At 43.1% G+C, this 25,848-nt stretch overlaps 1 protein-coding gene across 1 annotated transcript in view; it reads right to left on the reverse strand.

Annotated features, from left to right (window-relative positions):
- LOC311245424 (long-chain-fatty-acid--CoA ligase 1-like) overlaps positions 1-25,612 on the reverse strand; it is a gene marked incomplete at both ends in the record, with an annotated part of 38,246 nt that extends 12,634 nt beyond the window's left edge. Inside the window, 13 exons of the mRNA XM_084335267.1 lie at positions 9,565-9,653; positions 9,870-9,942; positions 10,042-10,137; positions 13,411-13,545; positions 14,566-14,700; positions 15,601-15,678; positions 18,167-18,240; positions 18,330-18,381; positions 22,817-23,125; positions 23,216-23,311; positions 23,652-23,883; positions 24,156-24,300; positions 25,486-25,612. Coding sequence (XP_084191393.1) covers positions 9,565-9,653; positions 9,870-9,942; positions 10,042-10,137; positions 13,411-13,545; positions 14,566-14,700; positions 15,601-15,678; positions 18,167-18,240; positions 18,330-18,381; positions 22,817-23,125; positions 23,216-23,311; positions 23,652-23,883; positions 24,156-24,300; positions 25,486-25,612 — 1,641 coding nt within the window. The remainder of the gene's footprint in view (positions 1-9,564; positions 9,654-9,869; positions 9,943-10,041; positions 10,138-13,410; positions 13,546-14,565; positions 14,701-15,600; positions 15,679-18,166; positions 18,241-18,329; positions 18,382-22,816; positions 23,126-23,215; positions 23,312-23,651; positions 23,884-24,155; positions 24,301-25,485) is intronic.
- Between the last annotated feature and the right edge of the window lie 236 nt (positions 25,613-25,848).

Consider the following 25,848-nt stretch of genomic DNA (forward strand, 5'->3'; position numbering starts at 1 on the left):
ACAACACGCAGAATAGTGTATAAATGGCCTTTTAATCTCTGTTATGCAAGGTCACCATATAGTACAATCTTTAATGAACCGAGGATTTGGGACAGTGAGACCTACGTGCTCAGAGTTTTTGAATCTGTCCCCGTCGGGTTTATATTATTGCGGACATATTGGATTCAAGATTGGAACACTCCAGAACATACTGGAACATTCAAACAATGTAAAAAAGACACATTGGAATAATCTAGAACATCTAAGCATTCTTTGATATATGGAACATTCTGGAATATCAGCAATACGTGGTCAGTCACTCTACCAGAAGCCCCTCGGGGGAATAATCAACAGCTATCTAGATGCAGAACCACAGAACCATCAGAGCCGGCCGGCTGAAAGATCACTCTACACAACGATCATCGCCCTCCCCGGTCAGGGGAAATGCTGCATATACGTATTTAAAAACTGTTTTTTATTAATGGGAAATATTTCCACTACTTCTCCAATTTATACTTTAGATGTTTAAGCATAGCAATGCTCTTTTAAGATCTAAGTTAATGTTCTCTTCCTTTTACTTGTTTTTTTTTCATCCGCTCTCTCTGATTTATTGAGGCTCTCTCTTCAGTTCAATACCTTCATATTATTCCTGGGTTACTATAAATTACACAAGTTCATATAAAATGTAAGTGATTAGGGCATGACAATTGAAGCTTATTTTTGGTCTTTATTTTTAGTTTTATCTCAAGTTTCAAGTTTCTTTAATAGTTGTCATACAGAAGTACAGAATACTTTCATACAAAATGCTTCTTACTGTTACGCTCCAGAGACTGTGCTAAACAAGATAGTATCAAACATAGTATACATGTAATTTAGAAGAAGAAAAAGAGGTCACAGTGTTCGGTATAGACATATGTACAATGTTCTGAGTTACCATATAATATACAATACTATGCAGTGTACTAATGTACAGTACTATCTAGTGCAAAGCAGAAATGGGATGAGGTACAATTTAGGTACAATTTACAGTAAGGTGTACGAGTTGTAGTGCAATCCTTCATCAATAAATATAAAGTGTGGGGAGTGGGTGCTACAGTGTGTTTGTTTAAAGTGGGTGTGTGCTATAAAGTGTGTGGAGTGGGTGCTACAGTGTGTTTGTTTAAGTGAGTGTGTGCGTGTGGATGTGTGTGCTATGTGCGTTTGGTGGTTGTTGTTGTGTAGTGTTCATTCATTGTTCGTTTAGCAGCCTGATGGCCTAGGGATAGAAGCTTCTTCTGAGTCTTTCTGTGCTCGCCTTGAGACTCCGGTATCGCTTGCCTGACCGCAGCAGTTCAAAGAGGCAGTTGTTCGGGTGACTGGAGTCTTTAATGATTCTCTTAGCCTTGCCCTTGCAACGCTTGTTGTAAATGTTCTGGAGGGTGGGGAGCCCCCCTCCAATTGTGCGTTCGGCTGAACGTGTCACTCTTTGTAGTCTGCTTCGGTCTTGTGCAGTGCTATTCCCAAACCAGGAGGTGATGTTGCCGGTCAAGATGCTCTCTATTGTACATGAGTAGAAGTTCTTAAGGATCTTCTGACTGACTTGGAACTTCCTTAGGCGCCTGAGGAAGTAGAGGCGTTGTCGTGCCTTCTTCACAACACTGTCAATGTGTGTGGTCCATGTCAAGTCCTCGGATATGTAGGCTCCGAGGTACTTAAAGCTGTTGACTCTCTCAACCGGTGCCCCGTCGATGCTGAGGGGGCTGTAGTCCTTGACCCCCGACCTCCTGAAGTCCACAATCATCTCCTTTGTTTTCCTGACGTTCAGGGAGAGGCTGTTTTCCTGGCACCATCCCGCCAGGACCTTGACCTCTTCCAGGTAGGCCCTCTCGTCGTTGGCAGAGATCAGGCCCACCACCACTGTGTCGTCAGCAAATTTGATGATTGTATTGCTACTCCGCTGAGCCACACAGTCGTGTGTGTACAGGGAGTAGAGGAGGGGACTCAGAACACAGCCCTGGGGGGCCCCTATGTTGAGGGTGATGGATGAGGAGGTGCAGTTGCCTGCTCTCACCACCTGGGGTCTGCCAGTCAGGAAGTCCAAGACCCACTGGCAGAGGTCATAGTTCAAGCCCAGGTCCCTGAGCTTGGCTATGAGTATGGAGGGGACTATGGTATTGAATGCCGAGCTGTAGTCGATGAATAGCATTCTCACATAGTTCCCCTGCCTCTTGTCCAGGTGTGATGCTGCTGTGTGCAGCACATGGGCTATGGCGTCCTCCGTGGACCTGTTGGGGCGGTATGCAAATTGCAGGGGGTCCATGTTGATGGGGAGGGAGGAGCAGATGTAGCCCTTTACTAGCTTCTCAAAGCACTTCATGGCTATGGAGGTGAGAGCTACAGGGCGGTAGTCGTTGAGGCAAGCAGGCTTGGATTTTTTGGGTACAGGGATAATAGTGGACTTCTTCAGGCAGGTGGGGATGACAGCCTGTTCTAAGGACAGGTTAAATATGTCAGTGAATACTGGGGCCAGTTGGTCGGCACAGACTTTTAGGACGCGGCCGGGGATGCCGTCCGGACCTGCTGCCTTCCTGATATTCACTTTTTTAAAGGTCCGCCTCACCTCATGCTCTGTTACCCTGAACACTGCGCCTCCATCAGGAGCCGATTAACTCCCTCGGGAGGAAGAAAGGACGGCACTTGATGGTTATATACTCCAGGTCTGGGCAGCAGTGGTTGGATAATTCCTTCACGTTAGTTGGATCGCTCCAATTTTTGTTAAACATGAAGGCAATACCTCCTCCACGTTGTTTACCGGACTCTGCTGTCCAATCCTTGCGATGGATAAAGAAGTGATCGGCTGGTTGAATTGCGTGGTCTGGAACCTCCGGTGTGAGCCACGTTTCGGTGAAGCAGAGAACGTTGCAGTCCCTAACGTCTCTTTGGTATTGAATCCTTGCTCGGATGTCATCCAGTTTATTGTCAATTGATTGTACATTGGCTAGCAATATACTGGGCAATAGTGTTCGTGGCGTCTGGATCTCAGCCTGTTACGGATCCCAGCTCTCTTCCCACGCCGTCTGGTTCCTCTGTTCCTGGGATCAAGGAACAAAGGATCTGGTCCTAATCTCCGGAGAATCTCTTCAGGCCATTGTTGTGGTTCGGAAAGCTGGTCCAGTGAGTAATCCAGTTGGTAAGTTTCCCGTAATCCAATGTCTATGAGTGACTGACGGTCATACACATTAAATGCACCAACAGTTGGTACAAACAAAACTCTAAAAACTATAAATATTAACAAAAGTAAGCACAGTCTCGACGGAGCGCACAGACAGGCAGCCGTTCGTTGCGGCGCCATCTCTCATTTAAATTTCTATTTTTATTTGATTTTTTTAAGGGAAAGTGGCCAAGCCACAGTCGACATTCTACTTATGGTAGAATTTAGAGTGTTAGATCCTATGGTATACATAGGAATGTTAAGGATAATTGGATCATTCTGGGATATCCGGTGGTGCAAGGGAGGGAGTCATACGCAAAGGTTGTGTTCATGGAACACAATCCTGTACGACTCTCGGTGGGAGGGAAGGGTAGGGGATTTTTATTTGTATATATGTATGTTTTTAAGCTCGGCTCTCAACGGGACCTCACTAGTGGGATGTATATCTATTATTGCCTCGCACTCTAGAAGCATTACCAAAAATTACAATGCAACATGTATAGACTATGGCTAGTTTGAATATAATGATATGGAACACCGGGGGAATAAATAACCAACTCAAACGCAAAAGCGTGCTCACACTGATGAAAAAAGAACATGTGGACATTGCTCTACTAAGCGAAACGCACATTCTAGGGAAAGACATAGATAAATTAGCGGACAACACATACCATAATATCAGTCACTCTTCTATTGGTACGAGAACTCGGGGTGTAGCCATAGTCGTTAAACGTAAGTTGAATATTGTACTAAAGGGAGTATGGTCTGATGTAGAAGGTCGGATAACTATAGCTAAGATTGAACATAAGAACAGGAAAATAGCGTTGATAGCGGTATACGCCCCAAATTTGTACGAAGAAGATTTCTTCACTACACTAACCAATGCAATGTTAGACATTCCCGATTACTCATTTATAATAGGAGCGGATTTTAATGCCATCTGGAACCCAAGGATGGACAAATCTTACCTCGCCTTTTCCAGCGAACAAAAGAATTCATCGAAGGCATTAAAGGATTGGTCGAAGATTACAGGTGTAAATGACTTATGGCGGTTACTTAATCCCACGACCCGAAAGTACTCTTGTCGATCTGCGAGACATAATACACTATCCAGAATAGATTATGTCTTTGCATCACGGAGACTATTTGATAATTATGAAGTGGAAATGATACCCAACGCACTATCAGATCACTGTTATTTACTCCTTAAAGGTACATTTGGTATACTATCCTCCCGAGCCCCAAGATGGCGATTTAACTCGTTGCTGCTTAATAACAAGGAATTCATTATACAACTCAAAGAAGCTCTTATAGTATTCCAACGGGAGAATGCAAACTCGGTGCAAGACCCCAGAATAATATGGATGTCGGTAAAGGGAATGATCAAAGATTTCACGGATAGCTTTTCCTCCAAAATGCGCAAGAATCAAGGCACAAAACTGGCTGAGCTGGAAACGCTTTACTCAACGTTATTTAATTCTCTAAAATACAACAACTCAACTCGACTAGAAAATCAAGTTAACGTACTAAAAATAGAGATCAATGCCATATACAGACAACAATCGGAAATACAAATACGCAGCACAAGACAACAGCAGTACTCCCATGGTTCCAAACCCAGCCACCTATTAGCCATGCGATTAAGAATTAATGCAACATTTGCAGATATAACTACCATTAGAGCACAACAAGTACTTGTAACAGATCCTGTAAAAATAAACGATACATTCAAAGTATTCTACTCCGACTTATATAAATCAGAAACGACCTTCGATCAAAACAAAATGGACACATTTCTTAATCAAATTATTCTCCCTAAACTTTCAGAGGATGACGCTAAACAGTTAGAAACACCGATCACACTAGAGGAACTCAAGAAGGCCATAACCGCAATGAAAAGTGGTAAGGCTCCTGGAAGAGACGGTTTCCCATCAGAAATGTATCTTTCTTGTTGGGACATAATTGGCCCCTTATTACTAAATATGATCTTATACTCAGTCAAGGAGGGGAACTTCCATAAGAATGACAATATTGCACTCATAACAGTCCTCCTTAAAAAAGACAAAGACCCCAACGAGTGCGGTAGTTATAGACCTTTAAGCCTCCTCGGAACAGATATCAAACTGTACTCTAAGGTATTAGCCATCAGATTACAAAAGCATATGACGTCTTTAGTTCACCCGGACCAAACTGGCTTCATAGGAGGCCGCCTGATCACTGAAAACATAAGACGAATACTGCACGTACTTGATGCCGACAAGGAGGACACCATACCTAAGGCGATGCTGTCCCTGGATGCTATGAAAGCCTTTGACAGGCTGGAATGGTCGTATCTATGGGCAGTGCTAGAAAGGATGGGGTTAGGAAAAGGATTCATCGATATGATTAAAGTATTATACAAAGACCCATCGGCCATGATTACAACAGGCACAATCATCTCCAAAATCTTTCCGGTATCACGCTCTGCCAGACAGGGTTGTCCTCTTAGTCCCGGACTGTTCAATCTATCATTAGAGCCTTTAGCACAATATATAAGACAATCCCAATCCATAGAACCAATCGTAATCAAGGGCACACAACAAAAAATTAGTTTATATGCGGACAATGTAATATTGTTCATGCAAAACCCCAACACCACATTGCCTCATCTGCTCAAGTTGATTGAGGACTTTGGTGATTTATCGGGATTTAAGATAAATTGGCCGAAGTCGGCTTTCCTTCCACTTAACACCCCTGCAAAAAAAGATACAACCCTCCCAGGACAGATACCGATGGTAAAACATTTCAGATGCTTGGGAGTGGAAATATTCCCTACCATAAGACAAACGGTGAAACACAACTACACAAAAATCCAAAACAAAATCAAAGACGACCATGATAGATGGGCAAAACTTAAAAACACAGTACAAGCACGGATATCAATAGTTAAGATGGATGTACTACCTAAAATCAACTTCTTCAGTTCAATGCTACCGTTACCCCCTTCAGAGGGTTACTGGAAAAGATTACACTCCTCCACATACACATTTATTTGGAATAACAAACCACCACGTATAAAAAGATCCACCGCACAGAGAAATAAAGCAGATGGTGGCATGACATTTCCAGATTTTTTCCTATATTTTAAGGCGTACACATTAAGTCCATTGACAACATGGTTTGACTCCCAAGCATTAGCATCCTGGAGAAAAATAGAAGAAAACATAGTAGCCCCACATAGACTGAAGGACATAGCATACACTAAACTACCAATCAAGCACTGTGAACGAAAATTTGGCCCCATAGTTACTCATGCGATCCGGATATGGCGTGAATCACAAAAAAAAATCCTAACCCACAAAAATTGCACAATCATACTCCCTTATTCAATAACAATGCACTCTTAATTGGAAAACGACCTATAAGATTCCCTATATGGGAAGAGCAAGGCATACACTCATTAGGGGATGTTTTTAACAAACAGGGTTTTTGTAGTGATAAAGAAATACGCAAAAGATTTTATCTCACCAAGTCCACATGGCTTTTTCACAAACAGTTAGAGCTATGTTTGAAGTCTCACGGTGTTCCATTAGACAGACCAATTGAACACCACAGATACCACAAATTCTTCTACGCAAGAGAGACATCGAGAGGTTTTGTTTCAGAATTTTATCATCAATTACTAACGTCCTCGTATGAAACCCTCCAACTAGACTCTGTCTGGAGGAGGGATATACCAGACCTGGAAAATGACTTTGATTGGCAAGGAGCCTGGGCAAATGTCCGACTTACATCAAGGAACCCGGATCATCAACAAATCAACCTTAACTATATTCACAGGACATACTTGACTCCTATAAGACTGTGCCGAATGGGGCTTAAACAAGATTCCAAATGCACCCAATGTTCAAATGGGGACGAAGGGACATTTATGCACATGTATTGGGACTGCTCACCAGTTAAGGCATTCTGGAAAGATGTGACCCAACAAATATCAAAACTCGTATCTTGGAATATACCTGTACACTCCTCGGTATTACTATTGAATGATGTTTTTGAGTTTGCAGTGAATCCACAGCTAAAGAGATTGGTTTTATCGGGTATCACAGTAGCCAAAAAGCTGATCGCATCACGCTGGTTTCAACCGGAAAAAATGTGCCGTAAAGTTTGGTTTCTTACATATCTCGATGTAATTTACCATGAAATATCTACAGCAAGAATTCTGGGTCTCAATTAATCCAAAATGTCAATGTGGTTAGAAGTGGTGGAGAGAATAAAAGCTAGCTTATAATGGTAGTGTCTGGTTAGGTGCGAGGGATAGTGGAGGTACTTCTCAAGGTGGGGTCCGGGAGGGGGGGGTTCGAGCTGGAGCATATGTGTGTAGGTTTTTTAGATAACAGGTATTAGGGGTATATCTTATATAAGACAACTAACTAAAATGTGATCTCATTGGATGTGCCCTGACAATTAATGCTTGTATATCTTATCGTGTGTTGTCATGTTTGTTTATATGTTTGTTTAAAAAATAATAAAAAAATAAAATACAAAAGGTACACACACACCACTGAGGATAAACGGGGCTACCGTGGACAGGGTGAGCAGCTTCAAGTACCTGGGGGTCCACATCTCAGAGGATCTGACATGGACAACACACATAGACTCAGTCGTAAAAAAGGCGAAGCAGCGCCTCTACCACCTGAGACAGTTAAGGAAGTTCAGAGTATCAGGGAAGATACTCCAGTCCTTCTACTCCGGAGCTATAGAGAGCATCTTGACTGGAAACATCACTGCCTGGTATGGAAACAGCACGGCACAGGACAAGGCCCTACAGAGAGTGGTACGCTCAGCTGAGCGTACTACAGGTATTGCACTACCACCCATGCAGGTCCTATATAACAAGAGGTGCAAATCCAGAGCCTGCAGGATAATGAAAGACCCTCACCACCCCAACAACAGCCTGTTCAAGCTGCTGCGGTCAGGCAAACGCCTGTGAACACCAGCAACTAGGACAGAGAGACTTCGGCTCAGCTTCTTCCCCCAGGCCATCAGAGTCTTGAACACTGAACTCTCCACACACAAGCACACATGAGCACACACACAACACACACAGTGTACACGCTCACACACTAGCAGTCACTTTAACATGAACACACACACACTCTGCACACGCGCATACTAATGGTCACTTTAACACTTTAATCGCCATGGGTTAAATTCATAATTTACCATCCCTCGCCAGCTCTATTTGTCTATGGAGAAGTTCCCCTTCTTTGCAGGGCTATAACTTTTTAAATTCTATTGCTACATTGTCATTATTATGGCCCATTCAATGTCCTATATGTATTGTTCAGGGTGTAGCAACGTTAAACTTTTTCATTCACATATTCATACTAAAATATGGTCTAAAGTATAAGTATGTTTTTATCGTTTTCTGCAGATTTCTTCAGAACGTGATTTATAGCCCTAAATGCATTATATTGATGATCAAATACAGTTTGGTAGGAATCTGTGCGAGATAAAAAATGTCAACTGGACGTGGTTCTAGAAGTTTCTACGCATCATCTGATGATGACCGGATGGGCGGGGGATCGTTTATAATTCCGTGGGCAGCGTTAGATGATTCATCCAGAGTGGGTCATATGTTCATCATAGCAGTTTGTAAAGATACTTACCGTGGCTTCCTCGCGCCGCTGGCAGATGAGCGTGGAACAGAATCTTTTCTATTATGGGATGGACCATTTCCAGGTTGTATAATAGTATATACGTCCAAATCATGTTGTTTTTTCGAGTTATTTGCACCGATCGATGTTCACTGTGTCAATACGGAGTCTCTCTAACGATAGCGAGTGCCCGGACCACATATGGATGAGCACTACCGGTTCAAAGGTTAATTTCCGGTTGGCATAAGAGTAGGTAAGGGATATGTACAGATATAGATAGCGTAGTATCTACAGATATGTAAAAGGATTATATGCAGTTATATGTACAAACACATGTGGATATATACAGTAGGCTACATTAAGAACGACCATGTTACTATCACAAGATAGCGACTTAACAATAACAACAGGTAATGTTTTATATTCTGGTCACGAGACCGCGATCAAACTTACTGTATCAACTTCAGGCTTCAGCCACCTTCTCTTCTCTTTGTCGTCGGGAGGAAAGCCGTAATAAGATACCGTTTTGTTGACATCGTTGAACGTTTATTGCAACACGGAACACAGAACTAACTGACTACCGCGGCGCGACAACCAGGAAACACAGCAGCCTAGCGTCAACACAGCGGCCTTTGCTGCGGGGCGTGGCCGCGCCTGGTCACGTGGCCGTCGCGGCCAATCAGGCCTACCCCGGAAGTAGGAACGGTTGCGGAACAGTAACAGGCCTCCCCTCCATGTGTGTCTGGCCCTCCTCACCTCTCCCTCCCCGTTGGCTGCCAGGTAGTTCATCTCAGCCACGTCCACCAGCTTGACGTGGTTGCAGGGCAACGGGGACCCAACGTGACCTGAGTAGAACGGCGCTTGGTTACATTTCAGTAAATCAGGAAAGGCACTCCATATAACAAGTGAAGCTTCTTACAACTCAATTAGCATTAAGCACCGGAGATCCTGAAATCCTAGAGTAATAATGTCCACTAGTCCGTTAAAAATCCTTCGTATGCGATGTTGTAAAGTGTGTGGACTGTACAATGTCAACAGTGATTTGACAATCTGGCCGTTACCTGCTGTCCAGTCTCCAGGCATTGACATGGAGCACCCGGCTGTGCATTCAGTTTGACCATAGCTCTCGTAAAACTGTGGGACACAGAGGACGTTTTATTTTTTAATTACATTTATATGGACACAGTCTGTGATTAACAGCAGCAGGAAGTGACAGGGACACGACACGCTCACCTGGCAGCCCAGCGCAGTCCGCAGGAACGTCAGGATGGTCGGTGAAACTGGTGCAGCTCCTGTGGCCATGAGCCTCACGCGGCCACCCAGACTAGCCTGTGACGGTGAACACAATGGAATCATGTCAGTATTATTTGGTCTACTGCATTTAAGTATTATCGGTTTAAAGGAGCTGTAAGCAGTATTTCTGTGTTAAAATAAGTGTTATAATAGTGTATTACATTCCGACAGACACACTCACACATTCACACCGACGGCGGAGGCAACCATGCAAGGTGCCAACCTGCTCATCGGGAGCAGTTAGGGGTGAAGTGTCTTGCTCAAGGACACTTCGACACGTTGCCCGGGAGGAGTGGGAACCGAACCAGGAAGCGTGTATGCTTTTACCAACGCAGTTGTGTTTCCGGGTTCCCGTTTTGCGCTCTGATTGGCCGCTGTTTCCACGCGTACGCCCCCCTCGTTATGAGTGACATGGGACTCTGTGAGCCTTCAAAGCTGCTCTTATTTGTAAATAGAAGAAAAAAGTGGAACTGGTGAGGTCAAATTTGTTGGATATATCTCGAAGACTGCAGAGACCATAGTCATCGAAGATATCCCCCAATGTGTGTATGCCTTTCAAATGTTAAATGTTAAATGATAAATGATTAAATGATACACACTGAAATCTACGCTCTCTCATCCTGCTTTCCGCAACTCCTATACTTCCTGAGTAACTTGCCCAACACTGCTTAATGGTTGTTTAAATATTTTACATGTTTTGATGTGAAAAGGGATGCTGCACTTAGCACTGACTGAGAAAGTAAACATTACAGTTCTACTTTATAAAATGCTAATTGTAAATATTATGTTTAAGTCCACTCCACATTACAGTTCTACTTTTGTTTTGATGTGAAAAGTGATGCTGCATAAGATGACTGCTGAGAGCGTCGTTTCTTAACTCTCAGCTGAGAGCGTTGTCAAGCTACAATATTATAAAATACAATATTATAAAATCCTGTCAGGAAGCGTGCCTCAAAGCATGAATGAACCGGCATTTACCGGCATTTCTAAGCACTTTAAACGCAAACTTTAGCGCACATATAAAGTCATGCTTATTATGATGAATTGAAAACGGGGGACCCTGATATAAACAAGACGAAAGTCTTTCTCTGGTCTGCATCCCCTTAACAATTGTATGTATTGAGCTGTACTGTACGCGTACTGTACGCGTGTAGCGTTTTTCAAAATGGTATAAAACGGAAATGAACCGATTAAAAAACAATCCGTAAAATGAACCGATTAAAAAACAATCCGTTTCGACAATGTTGACTGCAAACAAGTCATTGATAAGCGACAGCCATATTAGACACATAGCCATAATTTAAGATATAGTTTATGCATTCAAATATGAGAGCTCTGTCATTGAAGTGGGTGGTGGCACGCAACAGGGTTCACCCTGATGTAAACAAGACGAAAGTCGTGTAGCGCGTGGAAACAGCTGTTCGCGCGTCACTCATAGCGAGGGGGGCGTACGCTGTGTCAGCGGCCAATCAGAACGCAAAACGGGAACCCGGAAACACAACTGCGTTGGTAAAAGCATACACGCAACCAGGAACCTCTGGATTACCAGACGACTGCTCTACCTCCGCACTGTCGCCCCACATATAGCCTACAGTAAGTCCACTACTTCAATCTTACAAAGTCATCAAGGAAATAATCCTACAATACAATAATTAAAAAGGTGCTGTAAGTGGTATTCCTTTGTTAAAGTGGTCTACATGTTAAAATAATAGCTCCACATTCCGACAGACATTACCGATAGAGTCAGTGGCGGCTCTGCCACTAGGGGCGCACGGGCGCCGCCCCCCCTTCAGGCCAGAACAAGAAAAAGTATCTTTTTGTTTTTTGTTTTATAGCCCTATAAATAATATAAACATGTTTAAAATGAATAATATTTACTCATTTTAAGTATGTTTGTGTTTCCAATGCACAATATAACGTTACTATATAAAATAAAAAAATACTCGTTTTCAGGAACAGGAAGTGACTAACTTTTTTAAATTTTTTTATTTGTTTGTATTTCTCGGCCCGGGCTAGACGCGATAGCGCTCTGAGTGCGCGTCACTGTTCGATCGCTGTATCCGTCACAGCCAATCAGTGCGTAACGCGTTGTGCGTTGAAATATGACTATTATGTTGGAATCCGGGCGCGATTTGAAGCGGTCTAGTCAAGCGTTTAGAATTTCCGTCTAGAATTTCCATAGCCGCATTTCGCGGAGACGCTCTCTGATTGGCCGACGCGGCGATGCCAGTTTTTTCCTTAGCCACAGTTTGCAACATGTTCGAAGCTGTGTGTTGTGAACTTGTGATTCAGTCTGGAGTCTGGACAGTGGGCAGTGAGTGGAATGGATATACATCGACAACAGTCTGGGGGACAGTCAGTGGACATACACTTTTTGGACCACGTTTCAATTAAACAAAGTGAGTTAATTCTCTCTCTCTCTCTCTCTTAGCCAACTCAGCTAACTTTAGCTGCTGTTAGCCACTCAGCTAATGCTTAACTAACGCTCTCTCTCTCTCTCTCTCTCTCTCTCTCTCTCTCTCTCTCTCTCTCTCTCTCTCTCTCTCTCTCTCTCTTCTGTTATGCTGCACCCGCCGTGGTCTCTCTCTCGCTCTCTCTCTCTCGCTCTCTCTCTCTCTCTCGCTCTCTCTCTCTCTCTCTCTCTCTCTCTCTCTAATTTCGCAGCGTGTGGGGCATAACCACTCAGACAATGAATGGTAACTGGTTTAAAATGACGAGATATACAAATGTGATTATTATTGAATGGATCTGACATCATCTGAGAGAGAGAGAGAGCGAGAGAGAGAGAGAGAGAGAGAGAGAGAGAGAGAGAGAGAGAGAGAGAGAGAGAGAGAGAGAGAGAGAGAGAGAGAGAGAGAGAGAGAGAGAGATGTGCGTGTTTGTGTTGGGCTATTGGAAACGTGGTTGCATTTGACTGACTGTGATATTGATCGATGGCAATGGTGATAATATTCGCCAATGCGTGCCTTGTACATGTTTGCAAAATGTTTGGTATAGCGCCCCTAGTGGCGAAGCATCCACGAGCCGCTACTGGATAGAGTGTTTGGTCAATAACATGGGTCTCTCAGTCCCTCCGCTATGCAGTAAACAGAAAATAAATGTTCTGGTATCCCGTTCCCACTTTATCCAATCAAGTGACCCAGATCAGAATTTAAAAGATCAGATTCCATGTGACTGTTGTGAAAAAAACAAATGGTAGTCACATTATGAGCAAAAAAGTCAGATTTGGGCCACTTTAGCCTGCAGTCTGAATGTAGCCGATGTGACGCCTACTTGTACTTGTTGAGGTGGTGAATATGTCACGCCTACCTGTACTTTTTTGAAGACGAGTTTGTCCCACAAGCTGTCGTTTCTGACCACGCCTCTCTCAAGCTCCGCCAACTTCCTTCGAGAAGCAAAGTCTAAGAGCCACCTCTTCAGCGGCGTGTTGGCCTGACCAACGATCTGGGAAGAGAGAACACCTCGCATTTTCAACCCTTTCACTGCCACACTACCAAAGGGTTAACCCTTTCACGGCGACAATACGGAAGGTTAACCCTTTCACTGCCACACGACAAAGGGTTAACCCTTTCACTGCCACACTACAGAAGGTTAACCCTTTCACTAGTGTGGTAGTGAAAGGTTAACCTTCTGTAGTGTGGTAGTGAAAGAGTTAAGAGCTCCACCAACCATGTACTGTAACCACACTATAATCTTAAAACAATCACAACCATTTTCCATTATAAAAAAAAGCATTAAAGGAACATGCTTACATTATGGGAAATCCGCTTACTGTCTTCTCCAGAGTCAGACAATAAGATAAATGGTAAATGGCTGCTTTTTTATAAAGCGCTTTACAATTTGTTACTCACATTTGACCCATTCACTCACACATTCACACACCGACGGCGGAGGCAACCATGCAAGGTGCCAACCTGCTCATCAGGAGCAATTAGGGGTTAAGTGTCTTGCTCAAGGACACATCGGCACGCTGCCCGGGAGGAGTGGGAATTGAACCGAAAACCTCTGGATTGCCAGACGGCTGCTCTACCTCCCGAGCCAAGATAGATACCAGTTTTCTCTGCGCCTTCAGTAGAAAGCTGCACGTTAGCCTATCTTAGCACAATGAATAGAAGTGGACAACATCATAGCCTAGCTTAAACTCCGGAAGAGGTGCCTAGGCTAACAGGTACTGTCCGCTTCCATTCATTGTGCTAAGCTAGGCTAATGTGTAGCCGGATGGCTTTCTACTGAAGCTACAGAGAGGAAACTAGTATCTTCTTGTTAAGCAAATTTCCCATAACGTTGATGTTTTCCTTTAAGGTTGACTCTGTTGTCAAGACAGACCTTTGTGCAACACCCAAGATTTTTGGGATTCACCAAAAGCATAAATAACTAAATAAAAGTAATAATGGTATTAATAAGGGTATGAGTATAGAGCAATAACACAAACAACTTGATAAAATCTTAGGATTTTTGTCTGACCTTATCGAACATGCGATTGAGAAGCCGTGGGACAACAGGGAAGACTGTGGGCTGCAGAGTCTTCAGGTCATCCGGCAACAGACGGATGTCACCCTGGAAGTAGCCGATTCGAGCGCCCTGAATCAGGATGAAGCCCTTGGGGGTGGGGGTGAGAAAGTTACTCACTTACTGGTAAAACAGGTGCAAAACGTACACGTGTCACAAGAGGGCACTGTTGTACAAACAATCAGGACATAGTTGAAGCGGTATTATCATTTTATTTTAGTTGTCATAGTTTAGTAAACAAGTAGACTTTGAGGATTCAGCACACGGCAACAACTCTAAGGGGTGTTTAGATTTTCAGTAGAAATGTGTGTGTGTGTGTGTGTGTGTGTGTGTGTGTGTGTGTGTGTGTGTGTGTGTGTGTGTGTGTGTGTGTGTGTGTGTGTGTGTGTGTGTGTGTGTGTGTGTGTGTGTGTGTGTGTGCGTGCGTGCGTGCGTGCGTGCGTGCGTGCGTGCGTGCGTGCGTGCGTGTGTTTATCACCATAAGACATAAAACACTCCAACGGCATGATTACATTTTAGTCCACTTTTTATTTTTCTACTTTTATGATATGCTTCTGGTCAATTTGAAAGTGTTGTTTTCATAATTAAAGTGTTTTCTCTTGCACAGCCCATGTATCTGCAGTTGTGAAGTCAATCCAAATCAGTTTGGAGTGTCACTCAAAAATACTCAACCTCTACTGTATCTATCTATGAATGTACACAGCACTCCCGACTTACCGACCTTAGATAATTTGGTTTGTATACATTTGGTTAAGTTCACCCGAAGATTTATATGGTTCTTCGTCCGAGAGATTCAACTATAGAAATCATCACTGTGCTGCACACTGGGTCATTCTGGACTGTTCCCACGGTAACCGTGTAAGGAATCCTCAGTTTATTTTTAGATTAATGGATTCATACGGACTTGTGGCTTTAAAAGCCTGCAAATATTGATCATGAAACCCATACGCATCCGTCTAATATTTCACCACAGGGCACTTCAGCACATACCTGCACGACCCTCTCAAACATGTGTGCTAGGGGGAGATAGGACAGGTGAATGTCATGGAGGTTCAGCATGCAGTGGACCTGTGGAAGAAAAAACAAAACGCATGCGCACACGCTCAGGTCACACACATGGCATACCTCTACCACCCTCTCAAACATATGGGCCAGAGGTAGGAAGGAGATGAGGATGTCTGAAGGAGAGGGCACCAATACGCTCTGGATCACGTACACAGAAGAAAAGGAGTACCAACGGAGAGGAGAGGACAGTACAGGACAGGAAAAGGAGAATTAACCAGACTGAGGTCAAGTAGAATTTGAATCAGACGGGGTAGGATTTCCTTGTCACCAAACAAGCCCACTCATACTGTAGGCCAACCAAAGAGGGTTTTCTGGTGCTTGTGTTCTCATTTCAGAGAATTTGCCACCAGCCATCTGATAGCATTTATTAACAATGCTAGCTTAGTGCCATCTAATGGCGTTTATTAACAATGCTAGCTTAGTGCCATCTAATGGCGTTTATTAACAATGCTAGCTTAGTGCCATCTAATGGCGTTTACCAACAATGCTAGCTTAGTGCCATCTAATGGCGTTTATTAACAATGCTAGCTTAGTGCCATCTAATGGCGTTTACCAACAATGCTAGCTTAGTGCCATCTAATGGCGTTTATTAACAATGCTAGTTTAGTGCCATCTGAAAGCATTTATTAACAATGCTAGCTTAGTGCCATCTAATAGCGTTTATTAACAATGCTAGCTTAGTGCCATCTAATAGCGTTTATTAACAATGCTAGCTTAGTGCCATCTAATAGCGTTTACCAACAATGCTAGCTTAGCGCCGTCTGTCAGCATTTATTAACAATGCTAGTGCAAATCAGCAAGGTATGAACTCTCTCAGAATGTAAGCCGTTTCATTTACTTCATTACCTCTCGAAAAATGTAATAATAATAAGCTAATGCAACTGTAGATTTGAGATTAGGAGACAAGTTGTTTCATGCCCCATTGACTTGAACTAGTACTGCTGACGAATTAGAACACGAGGCTGGTGGCAATTTCTCTAGACATCAAAACATTTCCATTTTCACAGGAGTGGCCATTGTTGGTGATCAATAGGACGGGCTTCTAAAAATCCAGAACCTTGCCTTTAAGTAGCTGAGATTTAGAATTATATTCGGCCCAAGTCTGACAACACAGGAGAGAATGCCAGGTCAGAAGCACAGTATTATCATCACCCAAGTACCTCTCTGATCAGGAGAGGGGAAATAATGTCACGGGTGGGGGTATGTGTGTGTCTGTGTGTATTCGCCGTGAGTAAAGAACGCAAGACAGTAGAATACGTGCCTAAACAAACGAACTATTTCCCGAGTGGTAAATGAAGACATAGACGAACAGTGACTGCATTTGAATTAGGAATATTATTAGTGGCGTGAAGCTGAAGATTATCGGAACGGCATACAGTAAAGCCAGTAATACTGTCGAAGACTGGAACTAGTATTGTGGATTCTCCATCCTCTGTGAACTACCTTTCTCTCTTTTCTAAATCATATGGAGGATATCCAATCCATTGTGCATTTTGACGAACCCGTGAACGGGGGGACCTTGCTCTTACTGACTGTGCCTTTCATTGCAGGCGGAAGGACATTATTGCACGCCTGGTGCTTGGAGTGCCTAAAACACCCCAGTACAGACCGAACAGTTTTTAGCCCGAAGCCGAGAGGGGCTACGGGAGCGGAAGGAGGTGGCGTCCTTCCGGCCCTCAGCTTCGGGCCCCGGTTATCATTAACCTTTTTTGTATTGTTTGTAACTCAGCGCTTCCACTGCCCCAGACCTAGGTTAGGATATGGGAGGAGTATTCTAGGCCTGGTCACAACCCCTAGCGGTGAACAACACCCACTATCCTATCCAAACCCCCTTAATTTACTGTGTGAACACTTAGTGTGTATTTATCTACCTATATTCTCCCTAAATCATTTGCCGTGGCTCCCCGAGGGATAGTGTGATATCGATACTTATTTCTGGCTGTTTGCAGTGAACCGTGTGGTATAGTGTGATTCTAAGTTGACGTTTGATAGTCATAGACCCGTGTGCAGGGCAGACTATTTTTCCTTCACGTGTGTAGTGTCTCAGGGGCGGGGATAGGTGGCGTGGGTGGGAGTAACAGTCTGGGGGTGGGTTTACGGGGCATGGAGCACTTCCTCCTTTTAAACTACCTTAGGCTTAAGAGGCGTGGGTATTTTAATCTAGTCTAATAGTGTTTAGGTAGGGTTATGAATTTGTATCTTATGTATTAAAGTATTGCCCGTTTTTCTTAAATACCATTATGTAATAAAGTATTGCTTGTTTTTGCTAAACATTCTCTCCTTGTCTGTCTGTGGTCCTGGGGAATCTGTTGTGGTAGTTCAGCTGAGCTCTTTGGAAAGTACACCTGTGCGCTTGCACTTCCAACCATTGGGGTCTGGTGACAATAACTCAACATATTATAGCCAAGGTTGTTAAATATGAAAGAGGACACAATATATTCATCTGTTACTGGGATTTATTAGCCTATGTTTGTCTTATGTCTTTGTTTACCTCTGTCATTCTAATGAAGGCGGCAGTGTTGGCAATCACATTTCCATGAGTAAGCAATGCACCTTTCGGGGTTCCTGTGGGAGAAAGTGGCAGTTAAAATATAATTCCGTTAGGTCTATGTCACAAATACAAATACTTTCACCAGTATTTCAATATCTGTTACCTGTGGTTCCACTGGTAAAACAGATGAGAGCAAGGTCCTCTGGTTTAGGGGGCTGTAAACAGATCACAACCAATCACAGATCTAAACCGATTGTATCGTAATTTCAGGGCTACCACTAAAGCATTAGGGTTGAGTGAATGAATGAATGAATGAAAACTTTATTTAACAGATTGCAGAATGGGTACAATACAGTACGGCTCAATACATACAATTGTTAAGGGGATGCAGACCTGAGAAAGACGTTTGTCTTGTTTCCATCAGGGTCCCCCATTTTCAATTCATATAGACATTTATGACATACACAACATACATGACATTTATGGCATAGGGACATATAGGTATTTAGTACTGATACATTTGTGACATAAACGGTATTCAAATATACAGTACTGTTACCCCTAGATCCTGACAGAGTATATACATATGATGGGGAGGGGACTGTATATTAGGAGGGGGTGGGTGGGTGGGAGAGAAATATACATACGGCGGGGAGGGAATATATACATGCGGTGGGGAGGAGACTGTCTATTAGGAGGTGGTGGGGGTTTTGGGCATTTACGGTGGCCAGTTTCGAATTGCAGCCTCCCGTAGGTGCTCTTTAAGAGCGGTTTTGAATGTGGGTAGTGATTCACATTCCTTTACAGCTTTGGGTAGGGCGTTCCACATTGTTGTGGCATAATTGCGAAACGTGTTTAGTCCCTTGTTTGAGCCGAATCTGGGTTTTACATGATTTGTTGAACTTCCTCTGGTGTAGTGGTTGTGGTATTCACTGACCTTTGGGAAGTATTTTGACATGTACATGGGTACCCCGGTCGTATAGTGTATCTTGTAGACCAGGCCCATTGCAAGTTGCTGTACTCTGTCGTCTACTCTAAGCCATCCTAGGTTGTCAAAGTGGGCAGGGGTGAGGTGGGTTCTGGGGTTCAGGTCAAGTAGTAGTCTGACCAGTTTGTTTTGTGATGTTTGTAATTTTGTTTTAAGCGCCTTTGAGGTGCTTTGGTACCATGAGGTGCACGCATAGTCGTAGTACCCTTGAATGAGTGCTCCTGCCAGAGTCTTCAGGGTATTCTTGTTTACCAGAGAGGAGATCCGGTACAAGAATCTAGTTCGTTGGTTGACTTTTTTTATTACATTGGATGCCATTTTGTCACAGAAAAGATTTGCCTCTAGGATGGAACCCAGGTAGGTAATTTCGTCTTTCCTTGTGACAATATTGTCACCCACTGTAACTGAGAAGCCGTAGGTCTTGCTGAGTTTGTTATTTGAACCGAACAGGTTGCAGTCACAGGCTGACGACATGTCATTTGCATAAATTAGGAAGAGTAGCGGTCCTAGTATGCTTCCTTGTGGAACACCACAGCTCACTGTGAGGGGGGGGGATAGAGTACCGTTTACCTCTACCATCTGTTCTCTCCCCTCCAGGTAGGATTGCATCCAGCTCACTGATAAGCTATCAAAACCAATTGCTTTTAGCTTGTCCATCAGAATGGAGTGATTGACAGTGTCGAAGGCCTTTTGTAGGTCCAGCATGACCATGCCGCAGTATTTGCCCGCGTCCACCTCTTGTTTGATGTGGTCGTTCAAATAGAGGAGGCATGTGTCAGTGGAGTGGGACGTTCTGAAGCCAGATTGGAATTCGTAGATTAGATTTTTTTCCGCCAGGTACTTTTCGACCTGTTCGTAGACTATTTTCTCCATGACTTTCGAGATGGAGGTAAGAATAGAAACAGGGCGGTAGTTGCCTGGGTCTAATTTGCTGCCCTTTTTGTGCAGAGGGGTCACTCTCGCAATTTTGAAGTCCTTGGGGACGTGTCCCTGTTTTATAGAGAGGTTTATTATGTGTGTGATGACTGGGGTGATGGCGGCTGCTGCGTCTCTGAGGAATTTGGAGGGGATGTTGTCATGGCCAGTGGCCTTGTTAGGTTGGAGGGCGCTCAATTTTTTTAGTACCTCATCAGTTGTTACCATTTCAAGTTTGAAGTCATCTTTGTGGACCCCTAGGTTTTTGTAGTATTCTACTATGTGTTCTACCCCATAATGCCCTGAGTGGGAGGGTAGTTTGTTTACCAGTGTTGTGGCTATGTTTGTGAAGAAGATGTTTAAGTAATTGGCTACATCCAGCTTGTCTGTGATGAGCGTGTTGTCCGTCTTTATGTTTATGTTTGAGAATCTGGTTTTAAGTTTTTTACTGCAGCCTAGTTGATTATTGAGTAATTTCCAAAGTTCGCGGGGTTTGTTTTTGTTTTCCTCAGTTTTGTCGTTGATGAAATGTCTTTTTGCGGTTCTGATCATGGTGTTTACGTCATTTCTTAGTCTGTTTCTTTGAATTTTTTGTTCAACCACGTGGGCTTGGAGTTCACTGTTTGAGCTTTTGGAAAGCTTTGTCTGACTTTTATGAAGTTCAGAGAATTTTTTGTCTCTGGTTTTCATAGCGGCCAGTAGCGGCCAGTAATGTTGATTTCTAGTAAGAGTGTAATTTACAGTCCAGAGCACCACATTGTTTTCCTATGAGAGACACAGTATTGCAGGCTGCATTTACAAGTCACAAGATAAATGGCTCCTTATTAAATTGTAATGAGCTGATGTGCTCGTCTGTAAATAGTTTAAATGAAGTGTGTTGCTCCTGCTTACCATCGGTGTCTGATGATTGTCTTTACCAATAGCCTGGAAACACACAATTGAATAACAAAGTGAGGATACATTTATACTTGACCACAAAGACATTTTGTCAGAGAAAAAAATAACACAGAACTACATTTAGTAATTTAGCTGATGCTTGTATCAAAGCAACTTACAAATTGTGAACAAGTCAGCAGGAGGCGGGATGGGTACCTTTCACATTTGAACCGATACCGGTACCGGTACCGGTACCTGTGAATCGATACCGGTACCCAACGGTACCTTTTTTCAGTACTTTAAACATTTTTTTTTTTTTTTTTTAATAATAAATAAATGTATTTTTGTTACTTTATTATTATTTACATCTTACTGATGTAAAGCACTTTGAACTGCAATCCCCTGTATGAAAGGTGCAATACAAATAAAGTTATTATTATTATTATTTACTTAGAACACACAAGTTAACACAAGTTACACAACACAACACACACGTATCTTTAACACTTTGACTGCCGGGACACGTCTTTTCACGTCTTTGCTGGCCATGCTAAAGTTGCCGGGGGACGCTGTACAGCGTCCTTATATCAATATTTCAAAAATCTGCGATCGGATTCATATTCCCCCTCCGCTGGCCTGAGATCCACCAGCAGGACCCACTGAGCTCTCTGGCGGTTCAGGAGCGCCATCTGGTGGCCGATCGGCGCAATCGCCACACAGGATATTGAATAGAGGTTGTCATGACGACCGTAGTACTTCCGGGCGCTCGCTATGGTTCATGGGACTCTGGCTCGTCACGCTACACGGTGATCGATTGGCAATAACTCGATAAACAACATGATTTGGACGTATATACCATTATACAAGCTGGAGATGGACCGGGTAAAAATATATCCCATAATGATAAAATTTCTACTCGACGATGATCGCCCAACGGCGCGCGGAGACTGGGGTGAGTTTTAGCGTGTAACGTTACCGTCTTAGATACTAACTGCTATTATCAACATTTGACCCACATTAGATGATTGGTATAACGCTGCCCACGGAATTATAAACGCCCCCCTCGCCCATCCGGTCAACATCAGATGACGTGTAGTAACTTCTAGAAGTACGTCTAGTTGGAATTTTTTATATCGCGCTGATTGCCATCAAACTGTATTTCATCATCAATATAATGCATTTGGGGCTATATATCACGTTCTGGAGAAAGCTGCAGAAAGAGATGAAAACATACTTATACATTAGACCATACTTTACTATGAATATGTGAATGAAAAAGTTTAACGTTGCTACACAATGAACAATACATATAGGACTTTGAATGGGCCCTAATAATGGCAATGTAGCAATAGAATTTAAAAAGTTATAGCCCTGCAAAGAAGGGGACTTTCTCCATAGACAAATAGCGCTGGCAATCTATGGTATATCATTAATTTAACCCAAGGCAACCAAAGTGTTAAATAAATGTTATGTTTATTTAAAAAAATATGTTTAACAAATTAACAATTAAAGGTACACATCTATATATTTAACTTAAAAAAGAAATAAAGGTATTGTATTTTACAAACAAAGTATAAAACAAGGGTAAACAAACCACTCTAGCAGCAATGAACTCTTCTGCTGATCAATAAATACACATCTATATATTTAACTTAAAAAAGAAATAAAGGTATTGTATTTTACAAACAAAGTATAAAACAAGGGTAAACAAACCACTCTAGCAGCAATGAACTCTTCTGCTGATCAATAATACACATCTATATATTTAAATAACAAATGAAAGTGTCTGCTGCTGTATTCTAGCAGTTCTTTTTCAAAAATATCAACATGTCCACTCTCTCTGGTAAGAGCCGAGCGCGCTCCACACTCACTGTGTCCCCGGCTGTGGAGAAGACCCGCTCTGAGGGTGTAGAGGAGGCCTGCACACACAGATATTTTTTTGCCAAGTTGGCCAGCATTGGCATCTGGTCCCTCTTCTGCCACCACCACAGGATAGGGTCTACTGAGCTCAGGACAGTAGGGAAGCTCTGATACACCTGTATCTCTTTCTTGGCCTTTCCAGCGGCTGAGGGGCCACTGGTGTCCACCATCACGGTCTCCAGCAGGGCCTGGTCTTCCTCTTCGAAGATGTCACACAGAGCTGAACGCTTTATCTTTTTTCCCAGTGCAGGGACTGCAGGCTGAAAATAGAAAAAGGCTTCATGATTCATCATTTCATCAAGCATTATTATGTTATTATCAGAACAAGTAGTACACTCTCCATATCTTACATCTGGTGCTGCTGCTGCCCCGTCTTCTGTATACCCATCCTCCTCCTCCTCCTGCAGCAGGTCTTCTTCTTGCTCCTCCTGCATCACATCCCCACCCTTTAAATAAAGCATACACAATAGCAAATTAAAACAATATGTACTAAGTATAGCATAGAACACATAAGTAAGTCTACTTTAATGATCATGGACAAACCTTGTTTCTGGTTGCCAGCATGACAGCTTCCTTCTCCAAGCGGGTCCAAACAGCCTCATCCTGAACCTTGGCTTTGAATCGAGGATCCAGGGCAGTAGCCTCCTCAAGGAACCGTTGAAGGTCATAATTTCTTTCTTCCTAAAGTTTTTAAAAGTTTGGTAATTAATTTTAAATTTGAATAGTTAGCTGGCAGTACAAACACAAGTGATATAACTACTAAATGATTATAAATGAACTACATACTGTGTAGCGTGGGGAGAGGTCTGCCCAGACCTTCTCTTTAATGGCTCTCTTGAAGGCAGAATCGTCTTCCTCCACCTTAAACGTATCCTTAAGTTTGTCGAGGATGGGAAGGATCTGCCCGGCAGTGGCACTCTTGTCAGAGGACACACAGAGTGTACATTTGTAAAGGACCCTCATTGTGTCCATGAAGTCCTCACACCTCCTGATGTCATCATCTGACACTCTCTCCAGTCTGAGAAGAAAAGCACAAGTACAACATGCATGCATATGGTCCATTGGTCTCAGATTAAATATGTAATGGATTTATGTGACCATGGGGTGGCGCTGTTTATATAAGCGCCAGGTACACTGTAGGAGGTATGCTTGATCTGTTTATGGAGCCCAACCCAAGATATTCAGTTTGCACGGTGAAGCAAAATAAATAAAATGTTTGCAAGAAGAGCTGCCTGCATCGTATCATTGGAACACTGACACACAGCGAACGGTTTGGTCAATCATCTATACCTGTCTCTGTCCATTGCCCTCTTCAGCCGTGTGTCCATGGAAGCTGCCTGGATGGCAGGGTATTGCTCAATGAAGCGCTCTATCATCAGGAAGAGGCTGTTCCATCTTGTCCGCACATCTAACACGAGGGCATGTTCTGGAAGGCCTTTAGGAAAACAGACAAAAACAATACATTGCAATTAGCAAACTAAAGACATTATTTGGTTTGACTCCAGTAGAAAATAGTATGAATATATGGAGGAATTGTGTTGGAATTTAAAAACAATACAAATAATTATACAAAAAACAAAAGAAATTGGATAAGTAAATATCCAATGATTTTTTCTTAGCTTGACCTTTAACTCTTTCAGTGCCACGCCTGGTCTTCCATTTTACCGCTTGAATGCCACCATCCGCGCCAATGTTAACGTTAATATCGCCTAATCTATGTCTAATCTGCCCATCGCATTATCAAAGACTATTTTCCAGACAGTGCTGTGAAGGCAGATTGTTTTTTTATCGCGTCGTTGCCGTTTCAGAGCAGTTAGAAAAGCCCCCGTTTTGATATAAAAAACAGCTCATTCTGGAGCATTCTATGAAAATCGTCTTTTAGTAGAATATTCCACAACGTTGATATTCGTCGGCCTTTTTATGAATCGTTTTCAAATAAACGCTAGATGATCAATATTATACGTGCACGCACGCACATTACGGCCGCGCGCGGATAATCGCCTCGTTGATTTCCTCTCGGAGTTTTACATTGAAACCGAAAGAAGACATTTCACAAAACAGCTTATAACTTCATCAAACTTACTCTGATTATCCTACCACTGATAACATAGAGTCCTTACCTGACATCAGATGGTATCCAACTGGTATATTCCAATTCCTGATCACCATTCGAAAAAATCGATACGTGTATGGATCCAACGCGACACAGTGGATCTCCATGATCCGCGGGGATCTGAGGCTCCAGAATGAACTCTAGTAACCCCGGCTGGATCAGTGAACTGGAAAATGTGGAGTACCGGATTTTTTTCCCCATTCATTTTCATTGAGTCCATTCCAAAATCACTTATGTCATCTGGGAGACGACAGGGGGCGCTTTTTTCCACAGTGATCACCGGCGCAGCTCGGCAATACTCGGGTAGGCTCGGGTGATGCAATAATTTTTCAGATCGCAAAAAAAAAAAAAATAATAATAATTCCGAGAAATCTCGTGAGTGGCTAGCAACCACCTATAAAAAAACACGAGAAATCTCGTGAGTGGCACTGAAAGAGTTAACTTACCAAGGAGTCTCTGCTTTTCCTTTAAGACAGGCTTGGCGAGGCTGGCTTTCCTAAGCCACACCACGACGTATCCTGGCAGACCATGCGGCAACTGTCTTCAAAGTGTAGAGCTTCTGTGCTGCTACATTTAGAGTGTGGGCAAAACAGCCCATCTTCAACACGTTCAGCCTCTTCACAGCTACATCCATGTTGGCAGCGTTGTCAACTGTGATCGCAACCACTTTGGATTTCACCCCAAAATCATTGAGAATTGTGTCAATCTCCTCCGCTACAGCAGGCCCCGTCTGGGAGACATACACTGGACGGGTGTGCAGGACTTTCTCCCTTAGCTCTGCCTATAATGTACAGTGGCAGTGAGGTAGTGGTCTTGTGCCACACTGCTCCAACCATCAGCTGTCACGGCAACATGGTCAACTGCCCTCAG

The sequence above is a fragment of the Notolepis coatsorum genome (assembly GCF_963971535.1).
Source record: "Notolepis coatsorum genome assembly, chromosome: 18".
NCBI classification, from domain to species: domain Eukaryota; kingdom Metazoa; phylum Chordata; class Actinopteri; order Aulopiformes; family Paralepididae; genus Notolepis; species Notolepis coatsorum.